Raw genomic sequence first — 22334 nt, 5'->3', positions numbered from 1 at the left:
TCAGGCTTTGTACCTCTTTACTGACGTTTCCATTTTGTTCATACGTTTTCTTGACTCTCCGCATCTTCCTTTAGTTTGGGGCATATTTAAGAGAGTTGTTTTAAAGTCTTTAACCATCAGATCTTTCTCAGGGACAGTGTCTGTTCAACTTTTTTTCTTTGAATGGACCATACCCTCTTGTTTCTTTGTATGCCTTGTAATTTTTGTGTTGAAAACAGGACATCTGAATCTAATAATTTGGAAACTCTGGAAAACACATTATTTTCCCTTCCCCAGAGATTGTTTTTGTTGTTGCTGTTGTTTACAGTTTGGGGTTTTTGATAGCTGTAGGCTGTCTCTGTGCCAGGGGTCAGCCTGAGGCTTAAAATTAAGGTCTTTTCAGGCCTTTCCTGAGCCTGCACCTGTCTCTGGGCACTTGCGGCCACTTTCTGATTTTCCCTGTGCACACAGTAGCTTCAATGTCTGACTCCCAAAAGGAAAAAGAGGAAAATGAAGCGGGAAGGATTAACAAGGGCACCGTCCCTTTAACTCTCCTGAAGTCACCTGGGGAGGGGCTTCCAGCAACGGCACAAGGGCAGCGACAAGCCCCCTTTCCTGCACCTCTGCACTCAGAGCCCAGATCTCGCCACTGGAGGACAACGTCCCCGGTGCCCACCTGGCTCCCACGGGCTGTGCGCCAGCTGCTCCAGGAACAGAGAAGGCCGGGCCGCCGGTGCAGCACGGCCACCACGCTCAGAGCTAAAACAGTGCCACGCACCGCCCCAGCCTCCCCCTGGAGTGGCAAACCTCCCGGACACGGCAGAGTATAAAACAGTGGCCTCGGACAGACTCCACCAGCGCAGCGCGGCCTGCGTGGGGAGACGGAGCCCTGATGTGAGGCTTCCTGCAACACCACCTTCCCAGAATCCTCTGAAATAGGTTTTTGGCGTGTTTTCTTTTTTGATTGTAAACTTCTACACTTTGAAAAGATACAGAACAAGCTGCTAACGAAGACGCCAATCCATTTTGTTAAGAGAACTCACACTCATCTAGAGACTAATCTGCTGTCCTGGGAGCCTGGGCCGGTGCAGTCAGCCCAGGCCTGGGGCTGCCACGCCAAGCGGACGCACTGTGTTCCCAGCCTCTGGCACGGCACGGAGTCCCCCAGCTCCGACACCGAGGAGGCACCGTGCTCCCAGCCTCTGGCACGGCACGGAGTCCCCCAGCTCCGACACCGAGGAGGCACCGTGCTCCCAGCCTCTGGCACGGCACGGAGTCCCCCAGCTCCGACACCAAGGAGGCACCGTGCTCCCAGCCTCTGGCACGGCACGGAGGCGGCGGGGGTGAGACACGGGTGCTGCAGAATCATGGCTGCCTTGGATCTCAAACCAACAATGTCAGCTGCCCAAGGAAACGAGCCACAGGCACAGAGCTTTGCGAGGGCTTTGTGGTTCCATCAACGCACCTCCCAGCTGACGTGTGGACCTGCTCATCCTGGCTGCCCGTCGTACAGCAGGAGGAAAAAAGAACAGACCCTCTGTGATCATCCCCGCAGTAATCTTAAAAATTAATAAAAAGAGATGACATGAAATCACAACTTTTCTGAGGTAACTCTCTGAGGTGGCAGCTCCCACCCTGAACAGCAGGCGACAGTGAGGTTTGACAGAACCACCAGCCTGTTGCCGGTCTGCACAGACGCTGGGGCAACAGCGGGCGTCATGCGCCCCCCGACACGCCCCGTCCACACCCCTGCGTCTGCAGCCACACAGGAAGGTGGCCCAGCCAGTCTTCACGGGACGGGCAGCCTTGCGTGGCCGCTCCGTGTCAGGCAGCACTTCCAGGCACAGACCTGCAACTCTCCACCCTGCCTGGGGGTGGGGCAGGCCCTGGGCAGCAGCTGCCCCCCAGGGCTGGAGGCCGCCGCACACGCTGCCCGGGACGCACGCGCCGACTGACCACCCACCTGCAGCCCAGGAACGGTGGGGGAGGACAAACAGGGCTGCTAAATGCACAGCACAGCGTTTTCGAAAGCTCCTACTAAAAGATGATGAAATAATAAAGCTAAAATAGCAAAAAATCTCAGCACTATAACAAAGTACTCACTTTTCACATTCCTTGCCAATGCTTACATACGTGAGCATAACTCCACAGCTTTGCAAAATGCCAGGTATAACTGTTTAAAACAAATAATATTCAGTTGAAGAGCCAGAAAGTTGGGGGGCAGCGGTGGGCAATGACTGATCTTGTTCCCTAACTTCCAATCAAAAGAGCCAGGCCTCCCTGGGGAACAGCCAGTCGCAGAGCTGGGAAGGAACAGGCAGGACAAGCCTGGACCAGTCAAGCCAGAAAGTCTTTGGAAAGGGACGAGGTCACATCCAAGGACTCAGGAACCAGCCTGAAGGGGCCCCGAATGGCCAAGCCTAGGACAATTTCAGAAACAAAACAAATAACGACAGTAATGAATTACAGCCCAGAGATTCGAGTTAGAGTCCACGGGTCAACACTTGAAACTAAACACAGATGGCCGGGTGGGTGGGTGGATGGGAGGGTTAACACTTCCTTACGGCAGAACCTGAAAGAATCGACAGAGGGGGTGACGGAGTTAGAAAGCACCGCCCTGAGCCCACAACGCACGCTGGGTGCGAGTTACCAGCAGACACCAAGTCCCCATCAGGATGTCACCAAAAGCACCTGCAAAGCTCAGAGTCTCCCCCAAGGCACACTGACCAGAACCTGGGACACAGGAACTTCCTGACTGAGAGGCGCAGACTCCACCTGGCCACAGCAGGACAAAAGGCCACCAAAACGTCTCTCCTGAGAACAGTGACAGTCACCTGCACTGTTCCCTGACTTGACCTCGATCCTGGGAAACAGCAGGCAAACCCACATCTGGCACATTCTACGAACCCCTGGCCTGTGCCTCTCGAAACGCCAAGGTCCAGAGAGACAAGGCTGAGAACGTTTCAGATTAAAGGAGACTCTCAAGACACAACTACTAGGTGATTATAGGAACCAGGACAAGAATTTGGGTTTTTTTGCTGTAATGGACCTTAATAGGGCAATTGGTAAAAACTGAACAAGGTACGAAGTTTAGATAACAGTTTCACAGCAAAGCTAATTTCCTGACTCTGATAACTATAGTTACCTAAGAGAACGTCTTTATTTTGCGGGACATTACAGTTATTTTTAGGAAATAACACTAAAGCATTGAGAAATGAAAGAATACAATGTCTACAATTTACAACTTACATTCACATCTTAATACAAAAGAGTTACACACTGGGGGAGGGGTGGATAGTTGTACCAGGTGGTAAAATGAGTAACGGGCTCACAGGACTTCTTTGTGGAATTTTTGCAACATTTTTAGAAGTCTGAAATTACTTTAAAATAAAAAGTATTTTAAGGCTGGGTGCAATGGCTCACACTTGTAATCCCAGCACTTTGGGAGGCTAAGGTGGGAGGATAACTTGAGGCTAAGAGTTTGAGACCAGCCTGAGCAACACAGTAAGACCCTGTCTCTATATAAAATTTAAAACAAAAGGGCTGGGCGCGATGGCTCACGCCTATAATCCTACCACTTCGGGAGGCCGAGGTGGGTGGATCACTCGAGGTCAGGAGTTTGAGACCCGCCTGAGCAAGAGCGAGACCCCCGTCTCTACTAAAAAACATAGAAAGAAATTATCTGGCCAACTAAAAATATATATAGAAAAAATTAGCCAGGCATGGTGGCACATGCCTGTAGTCCCAGCTACTCGGGAGGCTGAGGCAGGAGGATCGCTTGAGCCCAGGAGTTTGAGGTTGCTGGGAGCTAGGCTGACGCCACGGCACTCTAGCCCGGGCAACAAAGCGAGACTCTGTCTTAAAAAAAAAAAATTAGCCAGGCGTGGTGTCGCGTGTCTGTAGTCCCAGCCACTCGGGAGGCCAAGGTGGGAGGATGCTGGAGCCCAGGAGTTTAAGGCTGCAATGAGCTGTGCTCCAGCCTGGGCAACAGAGTGAGATCCCATCTCTAAAAAATAAAATATTCTAAAAGTCCAGAAAAAGACATGCACCTGTGGCCAGGTGACAGTCCCCAAAGTGAAGCCTTTCAGGTTGGGGGCCACAGCCCCCAGCTGACCTCACCTGTGTCGGTAGCTCCTCCTGCAACACTCACAGAGGCCTCCCAGAAAGACCCTTCCCAAATGTCAAACTCGACTCCTTCATGATGGGAGTCGCCCACCTCGGGGATGACGCCAAATGCAGCCCTTCTGGCGGCTCTTGAGGGAAAGCCAAGGAGCCTGGGGCAGCCCCTCACTGTGAGGCGCACGAGCCCACCCACCCAGCCCCCAGTGGGAAATGCCATGTGCGTCCACTCCCCCAGCTGACCACAGGAGAGGCCGGCGCGGGCGAGCGGGGAGCAGCGGCTGGAGACGAAGTGAGAGCGGACGGCAGCTCTCCTCACCTGGGGCCAGGGGTCTCCCCGCACACCCCCGTGCTTCCCACAGCTTGGACTTACAAACTGGGAGAGGTGTCAAATCCAGAGTCTTCTACCCAAATAGATCAAGTTTTTAAGACTTTAGTAAAGAAAACAATCTTTATCTTGAGACTGAAAACAAGGTAGGAGTGAATGCAGGCAGGTGCCAGACAAGGTTTTAGAGCAGAGGTCAGCGGGGCCTCCTCAGGTGCACAGGTGAGCACAGAAGAACCTGCTGCTGCCAACGATCCTTCATGCGGAGCAGCACAGGCACCTACAGCCCACGCACCTCCCGTCCGGCAAGGTGCAGGCCTGGAACACACATCCACACAGCACAGCTGCTCTGAGCCGCCCTTTACCTGTCTGTGACTTCGTGGTGGCCACGTAGCATTGGTTCTGAGGTAGCGACTGATGAAGGGACGGGAAAGGCGTTAAGAGCGGCTGTCGTCCAAAGTCAGAAACGCTTTTGTTGATCTCCTCTCTTGGTTCCTTGTGGTCTCGAGCTTCTCTGGGGTCCTTACTGGCTGCATGCTTCAAAACAAAGACAGTCCGTGACTGCGACCGTGCACGGCAGACGGCCGCCGAGACAACACGCACCCAGACTCCACTCTTCCCCCGCTGATTCCCCGCACCTGAGAGAGGACATACTACGGGGAGAGGAAGGTCTGCAAACCGAGACAGCACAGAAACATCTGGACCTACAGCCCGTGTGCCAGCCACCCCAACGATCCTGGTTGGTGTCCCAGACCACGGCCCGAGTTCACCATGCTCACAGGTGCATGGGAAGAAGGGGGAGTGGGAGGAGGAGGGGGAGGAGGGAGGAATCATGTGTGGCAAAACCTAAAATACTTCTTTTCTATCTGTTTCTTTGCAGAAAAAGTTTGCCAACCCCTGATTTATGTAATAAATATCATTAAGCTAAAAAACACCCAAATGGGCAGCATGGAAATCTCTCACGAAGTGCTTTCCCACTGTCATGGCTACAAGCTGCAACATCCCCCAAGTGGTATACATTCCACAATTGACAATCACGTTGTATTTTCCAAATGGTCTTTTACTCACAGTCTTACTGATCTTCTAAATCTGTCCTCAGTCTCAGCACGCCCTAGTGCATGCTGTGCCAGGCCCCGCCTCCACCTCGCCCGCCAGACGCCAGACGCCTCCACTCACTGTCTGCTTCCCGAAGGTTGCCGACAGCCTCGCAATCATTTCATCCCAAGCCCAGTTCCATGTCACCAAACTTGACCATGCTCACAGCAGGTACGGTAAGCAGTGAGAAGTGTGCAAAGACAAGGCACGCTGCAGCAAATGTGCTGGGAAAACTGAACGTCCACGTGCAGAAGAGTGAAGGTGGACCCTTATCTAACAGCACGTACAAAAATTAACTCAGGACGGATCAAAGACCTAAATGTAAGACCTGAGACTACAAAACTCCCAGAAGACGACATAGAAGAAAGCTTCACAACACTGGATTTGGCAGTGATTGCTTGAGTATGACACCAAAAGTACAAGCAACCGAAGAAAAAACATCTTCATGAGAATTAAAAAGTTCTGTGCATCAAAAGATACCATCAGCAGAGTGCAAGAGCATCCTGTGGGATGAGGGAAAGTATCTGCAAATCCTTTACCTGATAAGGGGTTACTATCCAGAATATATAAAGAAGTCCTACAACTCAGCAACAACAAAAAACAGCCTGATTTTAAAACGGCCCAAGGACTTAAATAGACATTTCTTCAAAGAAGAAATACAGATGGTCAAAAAGCACATGAAAAGATGCTCGACGTCACTCATCACTGGGGAAATGCAAGTCACAAGCACAATCAGATACCACCTCACACCCACGAGGACGGCTGCTATCAAAGACACAGCAAATGATAAGAGTCGGCAAGGATGCAGAGACATTAGAACCCTCGTGTGCCGCCGGTGTGAGTGTAAAATGGTGCAGCCACTGTGCGAAACAGTACCGCAGTTCTGCAAAAAAACAAACACAGAATTACCACGTGATCCAGCAATTCCACTTCCGGGTATTTACTCAAAAGCAGGGTCTTGAAGATGTATTTGTACACTTGTGTACACGGCAGCGTCATTCACAGTAGCTACAACGTGGAAGCAACCCAAGTGCCCACTGACGGATGAACGGGTGAGAAAAATGCCGTCTACACACAGAGCGGAACATCATTCAGCCTCGCAAGGAAAGGGGACTCTGACACACGCTGCGACAGGGACGGACCTGGAGGACATCATGCTGAGTGAAACGTGTCAGTCACGAAAGGGCAAATGCTGTAGGATGCTGCTTACAGGAGGTCCCTGGAGTAGTCAAGCTCACCAGGACAGGGAGTAAAACGGTGGGTGCTGGGGGACAGGGGAGTGGAGGGGGAGTCGTCGTTTACTGGGGACAGAGTTTCAGTTTGTAAAGATGGAAAAGATCTGGAGAGGATGGTGGTAATTGCACAAAAACATGAATGTACTTAAGGCCAATGAACTATATACTTTAAAATGGTTCAAACGGTCACTTTTAAGTTACGTATCTTTTAACACAAGTGCGCACACACGCACACATGACAAGGCATCGCCGTCCCCTGGGGTCAAGACCAGGGTCATGAATACCTGTAAAATAGGTGACCACGGGGCTCCAGGCAGAGATGGCCACAGGGAGGCAGGTAGGCACAGAGGGGAGGCCAGGTGAGCGAGGGAGAGGCACACAGAGGGGAGGCCAGGTGAGCGAGGGACGGGCACACAGAGGGGAAGACAGGTGAGTGAGGGACGGGCACACAGAGGGGAAGACAGGTGAGCGAGGGACGGGCACACAGAGGGGAGGCCAGGTGAGCGAGGGACGGGCACACAGAGGGGAAGACAGGTGAGCGAGGGACGGGCACACAGAGGGGAGGCCAGGTGAGCGAGGGACGGGCACACAGAGGGGAGGCCAGGTGAGTGAGGGACGGGCACACAGAGGGGAAGACAGGTGAGTGAGGGACGGGCACACAGAGGGGAAAGCGGGCAGGTGCCAGGGTGGCCAGGGTGGCCGGGAGGCCGGTGGAGCACGTGCTTTCACAAGCTTGCGCGCTGTCCCTCCTTCTCTCCCTCTCTGTCTCACCTCACACTCTGCCCTCTGCTGGCTGACACTCTGCCCAGTGGAGACCCCCCGCTCGCCCACCCTGCCTGCCACACCCACCCAGGCCTCGATCCACCCTGTGCATGCAGAACGCTGCTGGAATGTGACACATCTGCTTCGAGAAATTTTATAAAAGTCTTTCACAAATGCACCGAGTGTGACTCGAAAGCAGTCACTGTCCAAACACAGGAACCAGACAGCGCCTTCTTGTGTCACCTACAATCGACCAGGCAGCCTACTGTCCACCTCAACTGGCGCTTGTACAGAGACACGAAACCCAATTTTAAAGCACATATAAATGAGGGCAGAATTAAAACCTGAAGAATAAATAACCACCCGAGGCTAATTCTTTCTAAGAACAAAACCTATTTTTTAATTTAAAAGGTTATCTTCAAAAATCTAGACAGTAAGATTAAGGACTGCTGAACCTGGGTGAGGATTCTGGATTTCGCTGGGACCCTTATCTAAGGGCACAAAGCTAAGGGGAGGGGAGGGAAGACCCACAGCTGGACGCAGGGTGGCGCGGCCACAGCCGGACACTCACGCACACGGCCACCAGGAGCCTCGTGTGCGCCAGCACCCAGAGCCCAGCGCGGGCACCTGGAGGAGGGGGGTGTGGAGACGCGGAGGAGGGAGTGGACGGGCTGCCACCCATGCCCCCCGGAGCGCGGCTCAGTCGGAACGGCTGCAACCCAGAAACGGGCTCCCTTCCAGCAGCCTCAGCTTTCCGTGCTCTGTCCCCGGGGGAAGCGGCAGTACGGACGTCTGAAGCCGAGCTGATGCTTTTGTAAACTTTTATAAGAATATTGGATTTAGTATCATAAGCCTGAAACATTCATTTTATCACTGGAATGACTGTCCTTAAAACACAATTTTCAATAAAACGTGGTGTCCTAAAAATACCCAACAAGACTGGACTGGCTTTGGGGTGGCAGGAAATTCCGAGGGGTGGGGAGCCGAGGCCAGGTCTGAGCCACAGGCACCCCACAGCCCCCGGGAGCAGAGCAGGGGCGCACGGCGCCCGGTCTCCGCCAGTAGCACATCCAGGGGCCCAGGGGGACAGCCACGGGGACAGCCAGCCCAGGTCAGTCTGCCTCCCCCTTCCTCCCACAGGGACCCCCAGGAGCAGATGGAGCTTTCTACGGTGCGGAGAAGGCACGGATAGTCTTCGGGAAATCAGGTTCCAAAGCCTCAAAACACCCAAGTTCTCTTTTCCTACAACTGACCAGTCTGCAAATGGTTAGTAATTTTCAACCAAATGATTCATGTTGGAATCAACTGTATACTATTAACTGTCATAATAACAACTCCATCCAGAACAAAGGTTTATGGTCAGAGAAATTTTTTGAGATTAAATTTCAAAGTGCTTTTTTCCCTAAAGGAATATAATAAGGTGACAATAAAAGATCCTCACAAATAAAAATATATTAGAATAAAATCCTGGAGATGGGAATGCAATAAAAGTGTCACTTCAAGGAAATAAAGGAACGATGTAAAATTTCTGATATGCACCCTAAAATGGGTAATGCTGCGTCATCCACAGACAAAAAAATGAACCTCAACCCAAGCCACAGACCTAATACAAACGTTAAACTCAAAATGGATTACAGACTTAAAGTTAACATAAAACTAAAAAAATTTTTAGAAAAAGCAATTAGAGAAATCAAGATCTAGGGCTAGGGGAAGAGTTCTCAGACGTGACACCAAGAACACAATCCATGAAAGAAAACTGATAAACTGGACTTCACCAAAATGGAAAACACTTGCTCTGTGAAAGACCCTTTGAGAGGAAGGAGACAAGCTTCAAACCAGGAAAAATACTTGCAGACCGTGTATCTCACGACAGACTCACACCCAGAGCTCCCAGAGCTAACAGGCCAGTTATAAAATGGCAAAAGGTGTAAAAGATGCGTCACCAGTGGTGCCAAGGTGGCAGGCAGGCACCTGGCGACATGTGACAGGTGTCGAGAGAGACGTCCGGTCCCGTGGAGCGATGGGAAGCCACCCCCGTGAGAACGGCTGGGTCAGAGCAGCAGCAGCACCACATGCTGGGGGTTCCGGAAACTGGGCTGCTCACACACCGCTGCTGAGACAGTAAGACGTCGCAGCCACTCTGCAAATGCTTGGCAGTTTCTTATCAAACCAAACATCTAGCACCCCACGGGCCAGCAATGACACACCTGAACACTGAACCCACAGAGAGGAAAACTGTCCACACACAGATGTGCACATAAACATTCAGGGCAGCTTTAATGTAACAGCCAGAAACTGGAAACACCGGTGTCCTTCCTGGGGGAGTGGCCAGGGTGGAGCCCACCACACCGTGAGCACACAGGAACCGGAACCGGCTAGAGCTGCGACCCGGACAGAGCTCAGGATAATGACGCGCAGCAAGAACAGCCGCTCTCACAGGTGACAGACCCTACAATCCCATCTATGTGACATCTGCAACAGGCCGGGTGTGGTGGCTCACACCTGTCTGGATGCTGACACCGTGCTCGGGTTATGAAAAGGTTGCCACTGAGGGAGACTGGCTGCAGCGTACACGGGACGTCTCCACCGTTTCTGCAGCTTCCTGTGAATCTGCAATCATTTTAAGGATTTTTTTTTTTAAAGCTTTGACACATACTGAAAAATATCGCAAAAGGCTGAAGCTGAGTCAGGCCGGCCATGCTGGAGGAGGCCGAGGGCCAGGGCCAGTGTCAGGTGCTGGCATCGGGAGGCGCCCACCCTGGCTGTCCTAGAAGAGAATGGAACCCCGGCAGCCATGGGGAGCCCTGGGGAGAGGGCAGCCCCCGCCCACCCCTGCAGGCAGGCACGTCACTCCCAGTCCGCACAGGACACAGGCAACACGCCCAGGGGACAGGAAGTCAGCATTTGCGAGGAAAGACCACCATGAACACAAGCTGCCGAGTCCAAGCAGATCTCTCACTTAAGGAACCAGAATTTATAACAGACTATAAAAGAATTACAATCACTATCTTTTGAAGGGTAAGACAAAACATAATTCAGAACAGTTTTTCTAAGAAAAACAGAAACAAAGATTAAAATCAGAGACACTGAATATAAAAAACACACATGTCAGAATAAAACATATCAACACATGGAATGAACAGCAAGAATGTGAAGGGCTAAAGAACAAATCAGGAAGCTGGAAAACAGGCAGGGAACTGTCCAAGGAACAGAAGATCCAACCACCTAAAAGAAGTCTATGGGAAGCAAATGAAAAACTACGCACAGCATTTTTCTGGAGCTACAGACACGAACCCTCAGATGGACAGGGCCCGTGGGGACAGTTCTGCACGCGAAGCCCTGAAGGGCTGCAAACTGCGGGTGATCCACAAAGGCAAGAACACGACTCGGAATGCTCACCAGCGATGTCAGATGGAGAAAGTCCAAGGGGATGTGCTCATACACCCAGAACTCGTACCCAGTGAACATCAAGGTGGGAGAGCAAGGTAACAGCACTGCACACAGTCTGAGAAACTCATCAGGCAGGTGCCACGGAAGACGAGGGCATGAGCCACAGACCAGCACGCGGCGGGCCCAGCCCAGGCCCTGCCAGTGCGGTCGTCCAGGCACAAGGCTCCCTCTGCTCTCAGGCGAGACCGAGTCCGGCGACGCGGGGTCGGGAGGGAGCCTTGGGCCTGGGCCTCACTCTCGCACCGTGGCCCTGCCCAGCTGCGCCGCTGCTCGCTTCTCAGTGGGGCAGGGATGAGCTGCGGTTCTCTAGCTGGGAGGAAAGCCCCAAGCCTAAAGCAGAAGAGGAAGTGGCCTCCTTGAAAGCATGTGACACATCCTCACACCAGGGGCTAAAGGGCCCTGGCAGAAGAGCTAAGCCCAAAAAGGCAGTGAGAGTCACTGGGCTCTGCCACACATTCAGGAGGCACGAGCAGCTCCTAACTCTCCACCGGCCCAGAGGCGACCACCTGTTGGACGGCCACTGAGAGCATGGAAGTCCACTCGCCATCATTAACACAGACGAGAAGAATGAAAGGAAACAGCAAGAGAAGACACAAAATTACCAGGCCCATGATGGATTTCGGCATGGTCTTGCGTGCCCTGTGAACTTTGACATCGGTGCCAGGGGCGGGGGGCTTCCTGTCCTCTGCGTCCACACTCCCTTCCCCGAGCACAGGTGATGCTGCGGCGGGCGTCTGGGGAAAAGCGCTTGGAGTCCTGCCTTTGGCAGCCCCTCCAGGAAGGGTTTTTGCAGCATGGCCAGGAAGCGAGGAGGCCAGTGCGCCGCTAGTCCTCGTGGGCTGCCCCTGCAGGCCCGCTTTACCCAGGAAGAATCCGTTGCTGCCCACGACAGAAGTCTGCACGAAGTCGTCGGTCGGGACATGGTTTTGCTTTCCCACTTCTGTGTCTCTTTCTGAAATCCCATTTTCTGCTATTCGGGTTAGTTTATTGGTACCTTCCTGTGGGCTGACTTTTGTGCTCTCCTGAGTGTGTTTCGCTGCATTCAGGTGACTGCTGGCATCGCTTTTTTCACAAGACCCGTTGGTTTCGCCGTCTGCGGCCATGTGGGCCTCTCCTGCCTGCTTCTCTGCGGAACCTTCATCGGCAGCCATAGATATCTCTGCGGACAGAGGACAGACAACCGTCACTGGCTGCGCACACCCGCCCTCCTGGGACACCACCACCAACACGAGGTCTTTGACTGGCTTATATGAAACTCCTACAGACAGTCCTTTCATTTCATATACAAACTAACACTTAAGTTCAAACATTAAAGATAAAGTTATTTCTTAAACACTAAGTTTGAAAGTTAATTGGTTAAGTTAGAGTCACCAGTGTAAGGAGAAACGGAGCGTGTTGGCGAAATAATAGAAAACAAGGCTTCAGAAGTAGCTTCCTCCCAAGAACAAACCTGAACAGGCAGTGAGGAAAGGGGCCGAACTTCCAGCTACCCTCGGTCTGCGTGCCTTGCTCGACAGACACTGGCGGATCTTACCCAGGACAGTCATAACAAGAAACACATTTTACACAGAAGATAGACAAGAATATTTAACTTCACCGTCAGGCTGAAGCAAAGAACTCACCATTACATCCCTGGACGCAGAGAGAGCTTCGATTGAGCTTGAGGCTCCACCACTCAGCGGGCCCTGACTGCTCTGTCTGTCGTGAGCTGAGCCGCTAACACTGCAGACTCTGCTATTTATCAGACTGATTGTCCTTCCTACCCCAGGATGTAAGTTCTACGAGGACGACACTCTTTCTATTTGTTCACAACTGTGCCTTGAGCTAGCAAGCAGAGCCTGGCACATATGTGTGTAATAATACTTTCTGAATAAATAAAAAGCCATTGATAATTTTGTAAAACCCTTAGCAAAACAGCACAGGTAGACGCCTCTTGAACTTGGAGAAGGCTATAGACCAAATTCTGCAGCAAATGTATACTTATTCACAATTATGAAATTAACCACATGTAAGATAAGAACATGAGGACACTCATTAATACTACTCGTGCGTAACACAAAGAAGGAGGTGCTGGGTGAACCTAAGTGGAAAGAGAGACGTGAGAGGCACGGGGGCCGGAGAGGAAGGGGCAGACCACCCTATCCCACCTGATGTCATCATCCCCTGGAGACAGAATCAACCCTTGACTAAACACACAAGTGCAGTACGATTGCTGAATTTGAAATCAAGTTAAAAAATCAAGGGCATTTCTCTACCCAAACATTAACTAGAAAATGTAAGAGAAAAAAAAAGCTATTATTCACAAAAGCAGGAAAAACTACAAAGGATATAAAAAATCAGCCAAGATTACTCAAAGCCTGTGTAGACAAAAAAATTTTTAAACAGAGGGCATTTCATGGTCTTAAATGGGATGACAACACTACAAAGCTGTCAGATCTTCTCAAATTAAATCTATAAATTCAATGATACTCTAATCAAAATTCCCACAGTGTGCTGAAGAACTCCATGACCTTAGTGTAAAATATATACAGAAGAATAAATTTTCACAAGTGACAAAGTAAATCATGAAAACAATAACAAATCATGGAAAAGGGAAAACAGACTCACTATAACAGAGAAAACTTCCATGGGCCCTGACCAACACCACGGGCACAGCTGGTTCCAGACGCCTGCTCAGCGGCGGGTCAGGGACCAGCAGCAGGATGAGACAGTGCCCTGCACCCCTGAGTCTGAACCCCAAGCCAGAGCCCCCCACCCCCGCTGAGTCTGAACCCCAAGCCAGAGCCCCCCACCCTCGCTGAGTCTGAACCCCAAGCCAGAGCCCCCCCCACCCCCGCTGAGTCTGAACCCCAAGCCAGAGCCCCCCACCCCCGCTGAGTCTGAACCCCAAGCCAGAGCCCCCCACCCCCGCTGAGTCTGAACCCCAAGCCAGAGCCCCCCACCCTCGCTGAGTCTGAACCCCAAGCCAGAGCCCCCCACCCTCGCTGAGTCTGAACCCCAAGCCAGAGCCCCCCCCACCCCCGCTGAGTCTGAACCCCAAGCCAGAGCCCCCCACCCCCGCTGAGTCTGAACCCCAAGCCAGAGCCCCCCACCCCCCCTGAGTCTGAACCCCAAGCCAGAGCCCCCCACCCCCGCTGAGTCTGAACCCCAAGCCAGAGCCCCCCACCCTCGCTGAGTCTGAACCCCAAGCCAGAGCCCCCCCCACCCCCGCTGAGTCTGAACCCCAAGCCAGAGCCCCCCACCCTCGCTGAGTCTGAACCCCAAGCCAGAGCCCCCCACCCTCGCTGAGTCTGAACCCCAAGCCAGAGCCCCCCACCCCCCCTGAGTCTGAACCCCAAGCCAGAGCCCCCCACCCCCACTGAGTCTGAACCCCAAGCCAGAGCCCCCCACCCTCGCTGAGTCTGAACCCCAAGCCAGAGCCCCCCACCCCCGCTGAGTCTGAACCCCAAGCCAGAGCCCCCCACCCCCCCTGAGTCTGAACCCCAAGCCAGAGCCCCCCACCCCCGCTGAGTCTGAACCCCAAGCCAGAGCCCCCCACCCCCCCTGAGTCTGAACCCCAAGCCAGAGCCCCCCACCCCCGCTGAGTCTGAACCCCAAGCCAGACCCCCCCACCCCCGCTGAGTCTGAACCCCAAGCCAGAGCCCCCCACCCCCGCTGAGTCTGAACCCCAAGCCAGACCCCCCCACCCTCGCTGAGTCTGAACCCCAAGCCAGAGCCCCCCACCCCCCCTGAGTCTGAACCCCAAGCCAGAGCCCCCCACCCTCGCTGAGTCTGAACCCCAAGCCAGAGCCCCCCACCCTCGCTGAGTCTGAACCCCAAGCCAGAGCCCCCCCCACCCCCGCTGAGTCTGAACCCCAAGCCAGAGCCCCCCACCCCCGCTGAGTCTGAACCCCAAGCCAGAGCCCCCCACCCTCGCTGAGTCTGAACCCCAAGCCAGAGCCCCCCACCCCCGCTGAGTCTGAACCCCAAGCCAGAGCCCCCCCACCCCCGCTGAGTCTGAACCCCAAGCCAGAGCCCCCAGAGCCCCTCCTGCAGGTCTCCGCGAGGCCCGTGGTGAGTCCCACACTCTCACGCTTGGGAAATAACGTCCCAGTCGGAAACCTCAAGTTCATAAAGGAAAATGCAGAAGAACAGATCTATGGCCTAGAAACTGGGAAAATTCATAAAACATCAAAAGCATAAATCGTCAAGAGAAAAATCTGATTATATCAAAATTATAGATGTTTGCTCTACAAGGAATTTAAATAGGCAGGTTAAGCAATGAAGAATGATACAACTGCAATTTCTAAAACTGACAAGGAATTGATATTCAGATACAAGTAAAGGCTTTAATCAGCATGAAAATGCAGAAACCCTACCCGAAGAAAAGGAAAATGACACAAACATTTTCCGAAAAGGAAATTTACTGAAAAGGAAATAAAAAATGCTATTAAGCATGTAAATGGCCTAAAACCCTAAATGAAAGGCAGAGATGATCAGAGTGATAAAAAAGCAATACAATAAACAATACAGCTACAAGAAAACATACTAGTAAAATGAGAAGCACAGGTTGCGGAGACGGCAAAGGTGAACCACGTGCTGTGCGGTCAGGGCTGACCCCATCTTGGATGCTAATTCGCCCTGGTGACTTCTGGTTCACCCCAGTCCTGCGAACGCCTCCTGACTCCTACCTTATTTACTGTCCTGAGTGCAAGAACGTGCACTATTACAAATCCTGCCTTTAGGGCAAAGCAACTGTGATGTCACTGCACAGATCACAGGCTCTGGCTCACGCGCACTCTTGCCTGTCTGCAGGGTGGCCTGTAGCTCTCCATGGCGCACGCAGCCCAGCCCCACGGTGTACGAGCCCTGGGTCTCGGGGGTAACGGTGCAGACACACACCTGTCCGGATGCCGCCCTAGACGCAAGCTTCCCTCCATAAGTTCCCCAATAAACTACCCTTTAGTGACAAACTGGATTTGCCTTCCTTGTTCTTTGCTTTCTTGGTTCCTTCAGCATTTGGGAGCCACTCTGCATATACAGCCCTTTCACAAACATGAGCAAAAATGAATTTTTAAAAAGCTGGAATGGCTACTTCGATAGCAAAGTAGATTACAGAAAAAAGAATATACAGGCCGGGCGTGGTGGCTCACGCCTGTAATCCTAGCACTCTGGGAGGCCGAGGCGGGTGGATAGCTCGAGGTCAGGAGTTCGAGACCAGCCTGAGCAAGAGCGAGACCCCGTCTCTACTAAAAATAGAAAGAAATTATATGGACAACTAAAAATATATATAGAAAAAATTAGCCGGGCATGGTGGCGCATGCCTGTAGTCCCAACTACTCGGGAGGCTGAGGCAGTAGGATCGCTTAAGCCCAGGAGTTTGAGGTTGCTGTGAGCTAGGCTGACGCCACGGCACTCACTCTAGCCCGGGCAACAGAGCGAGACTCTGTCTCAAAAAAAAAAAAAAAAAGAATATACAATAAAAGGGCCTCAAAATACTGGAGTCAAGCACCAATGGAATTGCTAAGGGAAATAAAAAGTTCCAAAATTATAGTCACAGATCTCAATATCCTTCCCTACGTGACTGACAGAACAAGCAGAAAATCAGTGAGGTTGAACTACACTGCCAGCAAACTTGACCCACCCGGACCCCACAGGCCACCCAAACAGCAGACACCTCCCGCTCAAGGCACACAGAGTCCTCACCTGGAGAGACCACACACGAAGACGTGAAACAGGTCTCCATCAATTTAAAATGACTGAAGTCAGAATAAAGTATGTTTTCTGAGCTCAATGGGATGAAATTTAAAATCAATAACAAAAAGAGATCGAGTAAAATGCCCAAATATTTGAAAACTATACAATACACTTCTAAATAAACCATGGGACAAACAAGAAATCAAGAGAAATCAAAAAGCATTTTGAACTGAAAGAAAATGAAAACACGATCCATCAGAACAAGTGGGAGGTCCCAGCGCTACATACGCCATTCAGGGGACATCACCACCATACCATTCGTTCATGTAACCAAAAACCACTTGCACTCCTAAATCTGTTGAAATAAAAAAAGAAAGAAAAAGAAAAAAAAAAGAAAATGGATAGCCCTAAGCACCTGTGTCAGGGAAGAAGTCTTCAGCATCCTAAAATCTTATGAAATTAGGGGAAAAAAAAAAAAGTAAGTTAAACCCCAAACAAGCAAAAGAAAGAAAATAATATAAATCAGAGTGAGAACTGATGAAACAGAAAATAGAAAAGTAGAGGAAATCAATGAAACCAAAAGTTGTTTTTTCAACAAAGTGAACAAAACTGATAAACCTTATTCTTTGAGGTCACACCCTGATACCAAAACCAGGCAAAGAAAGGCATTGCAAGAAAGAAAAAAAAAACACTACAGACTGATATCCCTAAATGAACATAAATGTAAACATTCTAAACAAAATTATAAATCAAATCCAAAGTGTACTTTAAAAGATAATATAAACAGTATAAGTGGGGTTTATCCCAGAAAGGCAGAGTTGGTTTCATATTAAAGTAACCAATTGGGCCAGATGCAGTGGCTCACACCTATAATCCCAGCACTCTGGGAGGCTGAGGCGGGAGGACTGCTTGAGCCCAGGAGTTTTGAGATCAGCCTGGGCAACACAGAAAGACCCTGTCTCTTTAAAAACTAGAAAAAAATCAGCCAGGTGTGGTAGCACACACCTGTAGTCCCAGCTACTGGGGAGGCTAAGGCAGGAAGATCGCTCATACCCGGGCGCTGGAAGCTGCAGTGGGCTACGAGGACGCCACGGCACTCCAGCCTGGGCGACAGGGCGAGATCTCATTTCTTAAAACAAACATACAAACACATAAACCAAGTGATCTAATTCACCATTCTGGCAAAGTAAGAGAAAAATAAATTATCATCTCAAGAGACTCAGAAAATACCATTTGACAACAACCACGTCAGATAAAAACTCCAAGCAAACTACCACAGTGAAAGAAGGACACTCCCTCAAGCTGACAAAGGGCGCCATGTAAACCGACAGCGAACACCAGACTTCCTGGCAAAAGACTCACGCTTCCTCCCCTCCCGAACATCAGGACCCACATGAGGATGTACTCTCTCACTAACAGAATCCTGAAGGTTCTGGCCAGGCACTCAACAAAACACAGAGCATTCGGGCTGGAAAGAATCAGCAAAACTGACTCACAGTTGACAGGACCCCGTATGTAGAAAATCCAAAGGAACGTGCACGAAAGGTACTAGAACTGGTGACTGAGTCTGGGAAGGTTACAGAACACAAGATAGATTATAAAAATGAACCTTGACCTAAACCTCACACCTTACATAAAAATTAACTCAAAATTCAAAAGAAATATAAAGGTACATCATAAAACTATAGAACTTTAAGAAAAATATTTTTTTTTTTTTTTTTTTTTTTTTTGAGACAGAGTCTCACTCTGTTGCCCAGGCTAGAGTGAGTGCCGTGGCGTCAGCCTAGCTCACAGCAACCTCAGACTCCTGAGCTCAAGGGATCCTCCTGTCTCAGCCTCCCGAGTAGCTGGGACTACAGGCATGCACCACCATGCCCGGCTAATTTTTTCTATATATATATTTTTAGCTGTCCATATAATTTCTTTCTATTTTTAGTAGAGATAGGGTCTCGCTCTTGCTCAGGCTGGTCTTGAACTCCTGAGCTCAAACGATCCGCCCACCTCGGCCTCCCAGAGTGCTAGGATTACAGGCGTGAGCCACCACGCCCGGCCCAAGAAAAATATTTTTGAAGACTTTGGGAGGCCAAGGCAGGAGGATCACTTGAGGTCAGGAGTTCGAGACCAGCCTGAGCAAGAGTGAGACCCCGTCTCTACTAAAAATAGAAAAATTACCTGGGTGTGGTGGTGCACACCTGTAGTCCCAGCTACTCAGGAGGCTGAAGCAGGAGGATCGCTTTAGCCCCGGAGTTTGAGGATATAGTGAGCTACGATGACACCACTGCAGTCCCGCCTGGGTGACAGAATGAGACTGTCTCAAAAAAAAAAAAAAAAAAAAAATCTTTGGGATGGAGGATTAGTCAAAGAGTCTTAGCCTTGACACCACAAGTACAATCCATAAAAAGAAAAACTGATAAATTGGATTTTATCAAAATTAAAAACTTCTGCTCTGCAAAAGCCCATGTGAAGAGGATGAAAAGATAGCTACATGCTGGGAGAAAAATATTTGCTCATTACATATCTGACAGAAGACTAGTATCTAGAATATATAAAGAATTCTCAAAACTAAACAGTAGCACATCTAACCCATAATGAAATACTACTTCGCACCCATTACGATGGCTGTGACTTTCACGCTGGTCAGCAATGGCGTGTGGAGAAACCGGAACCCACGTGCGTGGCCGACAGCTGCTGGGGAGCCGGAGTGTCAGACACGGCTGTTCTGGAAAACAGTTCAGCGGTTTCTCCTACAACTAGACACACACCTACCATACAATGGCAACTGCACTCCTGGGCATTTATCCCAAAGACACGAAAACTTAGATCCAAACAAAAACGTGTGCACACATGTTCACTGCAGCTGACATTTCATAACAAAAGACAAGAAATGGAAACCACGCAGATGTCTCCCAAGGAGTAAGTGGCTAAACAAACTGCAGCACATTCACACTACGGAACATTACGGAACATTACTCAGGAATAAAAAGGAACGAACTACTGACATATGAAGTAACGTGAAGGAACCCCCAGGGAATTGTGCCAAGTGAAAAAAATAAGTCAATCCAGAAAGGCTGCCTGGCATATGAAACCATGTATACAGACAAAACCACAGAAATGGGGAACAGACTGGTCGTTGCCAGAAAACAGAAGCAAGAGGAGGGAAGGGCGGGGTGAAAGGCCGCACAGCCACGCGCGAGCAAGCGGGGCCCGGTGCTCGGGGACAGCCGCGTCCCCAGCAGCTGTGGGGGTGGGTGCACCAGCCGACACCGTGACAAAAGTGCACACGCCCACAGGTAAAGCCGGGAAAACCTGAAGGACACTGGGAGACGGAATCCACACGCCCCCGCTGTGGTACGCGCCGCGGCCTTGTAAGCCGCCACTGCTGGTGGGAACAGGAAAGACGGGAGATCCCTCCGCGCTGCTTCTTAAACCTACATGTGAATCCACAATTATCCCAAAATAAAGTTAATTAGAAAAGATAAGTCTCGAGTCTATACATACCAGCAATGAACAATTGGTAAATAAAATTTTAAACACAAAATTTATACAAACAGAAGAAAATATGAAATAATTTAAGATGCAAGACCCATACACTGGGAAATACAATGTGTGCCTAAGAAAAATTTTCTAAAAACTAAATGAATGGAGAAACATACCTTGCTCATGAGCCAGAAGACTCAGTACCGAGTCTAACGTGCGCTGAAACAGAAATCCGACCAGGGGAGGAGAACTGTCCGTTGCCACACTGGGTCCAGCAGGGACCCCGAGTGGCGAACGTCTAGAAGCAGGATTCTGTGACCTGAGCAAAAATTCTTACCCAACTACTGCAAAGCATTCCAGAATTGAAAGTTACTCCATTTCAGGATAAAAATGCTTACAAAGAGGCCAAAAAGAGATAAACTTATCTGCAAGTCAATGAATCACGTACCTCAGAAAAGTCCAGCAATCTTATTTCGTGAGAAAGATAACCAAATCCAACATCATATTCAACCCACCGACAGTACCATCCCAGCGAAAAACACCACATCGCAACAGGCAGGAGAACCGTGACGAAGAAGCCAGCCAGTCAGGAAGGCCCCCGGGAGAACAGACACGCGTGGTAAGACTGCAGCACGGTGTGTGTTTACGGGAAAACATACCCACCATGGGGGACACACAGACGTGCATGCAGACGCCTGTCCCGCAGCCCTCTCCCCAGACGGGACTGACGGAAGGCACGTGAAGTTCATCCGTCACGCAGCGAGACTGACAGGCCAGACGCCGACGCCCGGAGAACTGGGAGGCACATCCCCAGAATCTGCGCAAAGTGGAGCACGAAGGGGAAGCAGCTGACAGGGGAGCGAGTTGAGCCCACGTGGACTGTGGGACAATGTGAAGTAGTCTGATTCACACACACTTGGAGAGACCAAATGGGAGAGAGAAAGGAAAATGTATTTGAAAATTTATTTTGGCCAAATATTTCCAAGTTTGATGACAACTATAAAATCAGTGATCTAAGAAGCTACTGAACTCCACGCAAGGTAAACACAAACCAAACCAATGTACAACACAATCAAACTTGAAAATCAGTGATAGAGATAAAAATCTTAAAGCAGAGAAGAAAAACATCACACGTGGAGAAAAAGATTAAAATGACTACAGATTCTAGTTAAAACTTCAGCCAGCCAGAAAGCAAGGGAACAGCATCAGCAAACTGCCGGGGGGGCAAACCTGCAGTCAGCCCTGCGCAGCCTCAGGCTCTGACCGCCCCTCCCCCCCAGTGCACCTGTAATCTCAGCTACTTGGGAGGCTAAGGCAGGAGGATCACTTGAGTTTGAGGCTACAGTGAGTCCTGATTGAGCCACTGCCTGGGAGACAGAGCAAGACCCTGTCTCTAATTAAAAAGAAATAAAAAATAATTAGTATCAATTTTCATAAACTCCTCCAAAATACGGAAGAGGAGGGATCTCTCCCCAACTTACGCCATGAGGCCTGACACAAAAAACAGACAAAGACATCATAAGAAAACTATAGACAAATATCTCTTATGAATGTAGATACAAACATCCTAAACAAAATACTAGCAAACTAAATGCTGCAAAAAAAAAAAAAAAAGGCAGGGGAGATTAAACATCATGAACTGGACAAGTAGGATTTATCCCAGGAATCTAAGGTTGGTTTAGTAACTTAAAAAATCAATTAACGTAATACACTGAATATCAGCAGAACAGAATAAAGGACAAAAACCATGTAAGCATCTAAACAGACACAGAAAAAAAGCAATACTCCTTTAATGATAAAAACACTTGGCAAATTAAGAACAGACGGGAACTTCCCCAACCTGACCAAGGGCACCTACAAAACACCTGCAGCTACCACACTAAATGGTGAAAGACAAGAAGTTTTCTCCCCAAGACCAGAAACAAGACAAGGACGTCCATTCCTGCCGCTTCCGTTCGACCTTGTACTGGGAGATCTAAGCAAGGCAATGAAGGAAGAAGGAGACACAAAAGCCACGCCGCTTGGAAAGGAAGAAACCAAACAATCTCTAGTGCAGATGACATGACCTTGTATATAGAAATCCCTAAGGAAGTCTAAACAACTATTAGAATTAATGAGTTCAGCAAGATTGTAGGATACAAGATCGGTATATAAAAATAAATTGTATTTCTATACAGTATCAATAAACAAAATGAAAAATTTTTTTAAATTACATT

The 22334-nt window shown here is 50.0% G+C and overlaps 1 protein-coding gene across 4 annotated transcripts in view; it reads right to left on the bottom strand.

Annotated features, from left to right (window-relative positions):
• EHMT1 (euchromatic histone lysine methyltransferase 1) overlaps positions 1-22334 on the bottom strand; it is a 171039-nt gene that overhangs the window by 79341 nt on the left and 69364 nt on the right. For 3 of the 4 annotated variants that reach the window (XM_069477202.1, XM_069477201.1, XM_069477203.1), the window contains exons 3-4: positions 11568-12124; positions 4789-4960 (exon numbers count right to left, since the gene is read on the bottom strand). In XM_069477202.1, the coding sequence (XP_069333303.1) occupies positions 4789-4960; positions 11568-12124 (729 nt within the window). Of the gene's footprint in view, positions 1-4788; positions 4961-11567; positions 12125-22334 lie in introns of those variants that run through there. The other variant, XM_069477204.1, reaches the window with a different exon arrangement.

The sequence above is a fragment of the Eulemur rufifrons genome, chromosome 7 (genome assembly GCF_041146395.1).
Source record: "Eulemur rufifrons isolate Redbay chromosome 7, OSU_ERuf_1, whole genome shotgun sequence".
Lineage (NCBI taxonomy): Eukaryota > Metazoa > Chordata > Mammalia > Primates > Lemuridae > Eulemur > Eulemur rufifrons.
Note: the sequence above shows the minus strand (reverse complement) of the source record. Positions and strands in the feature narration are given on the sequence as shown.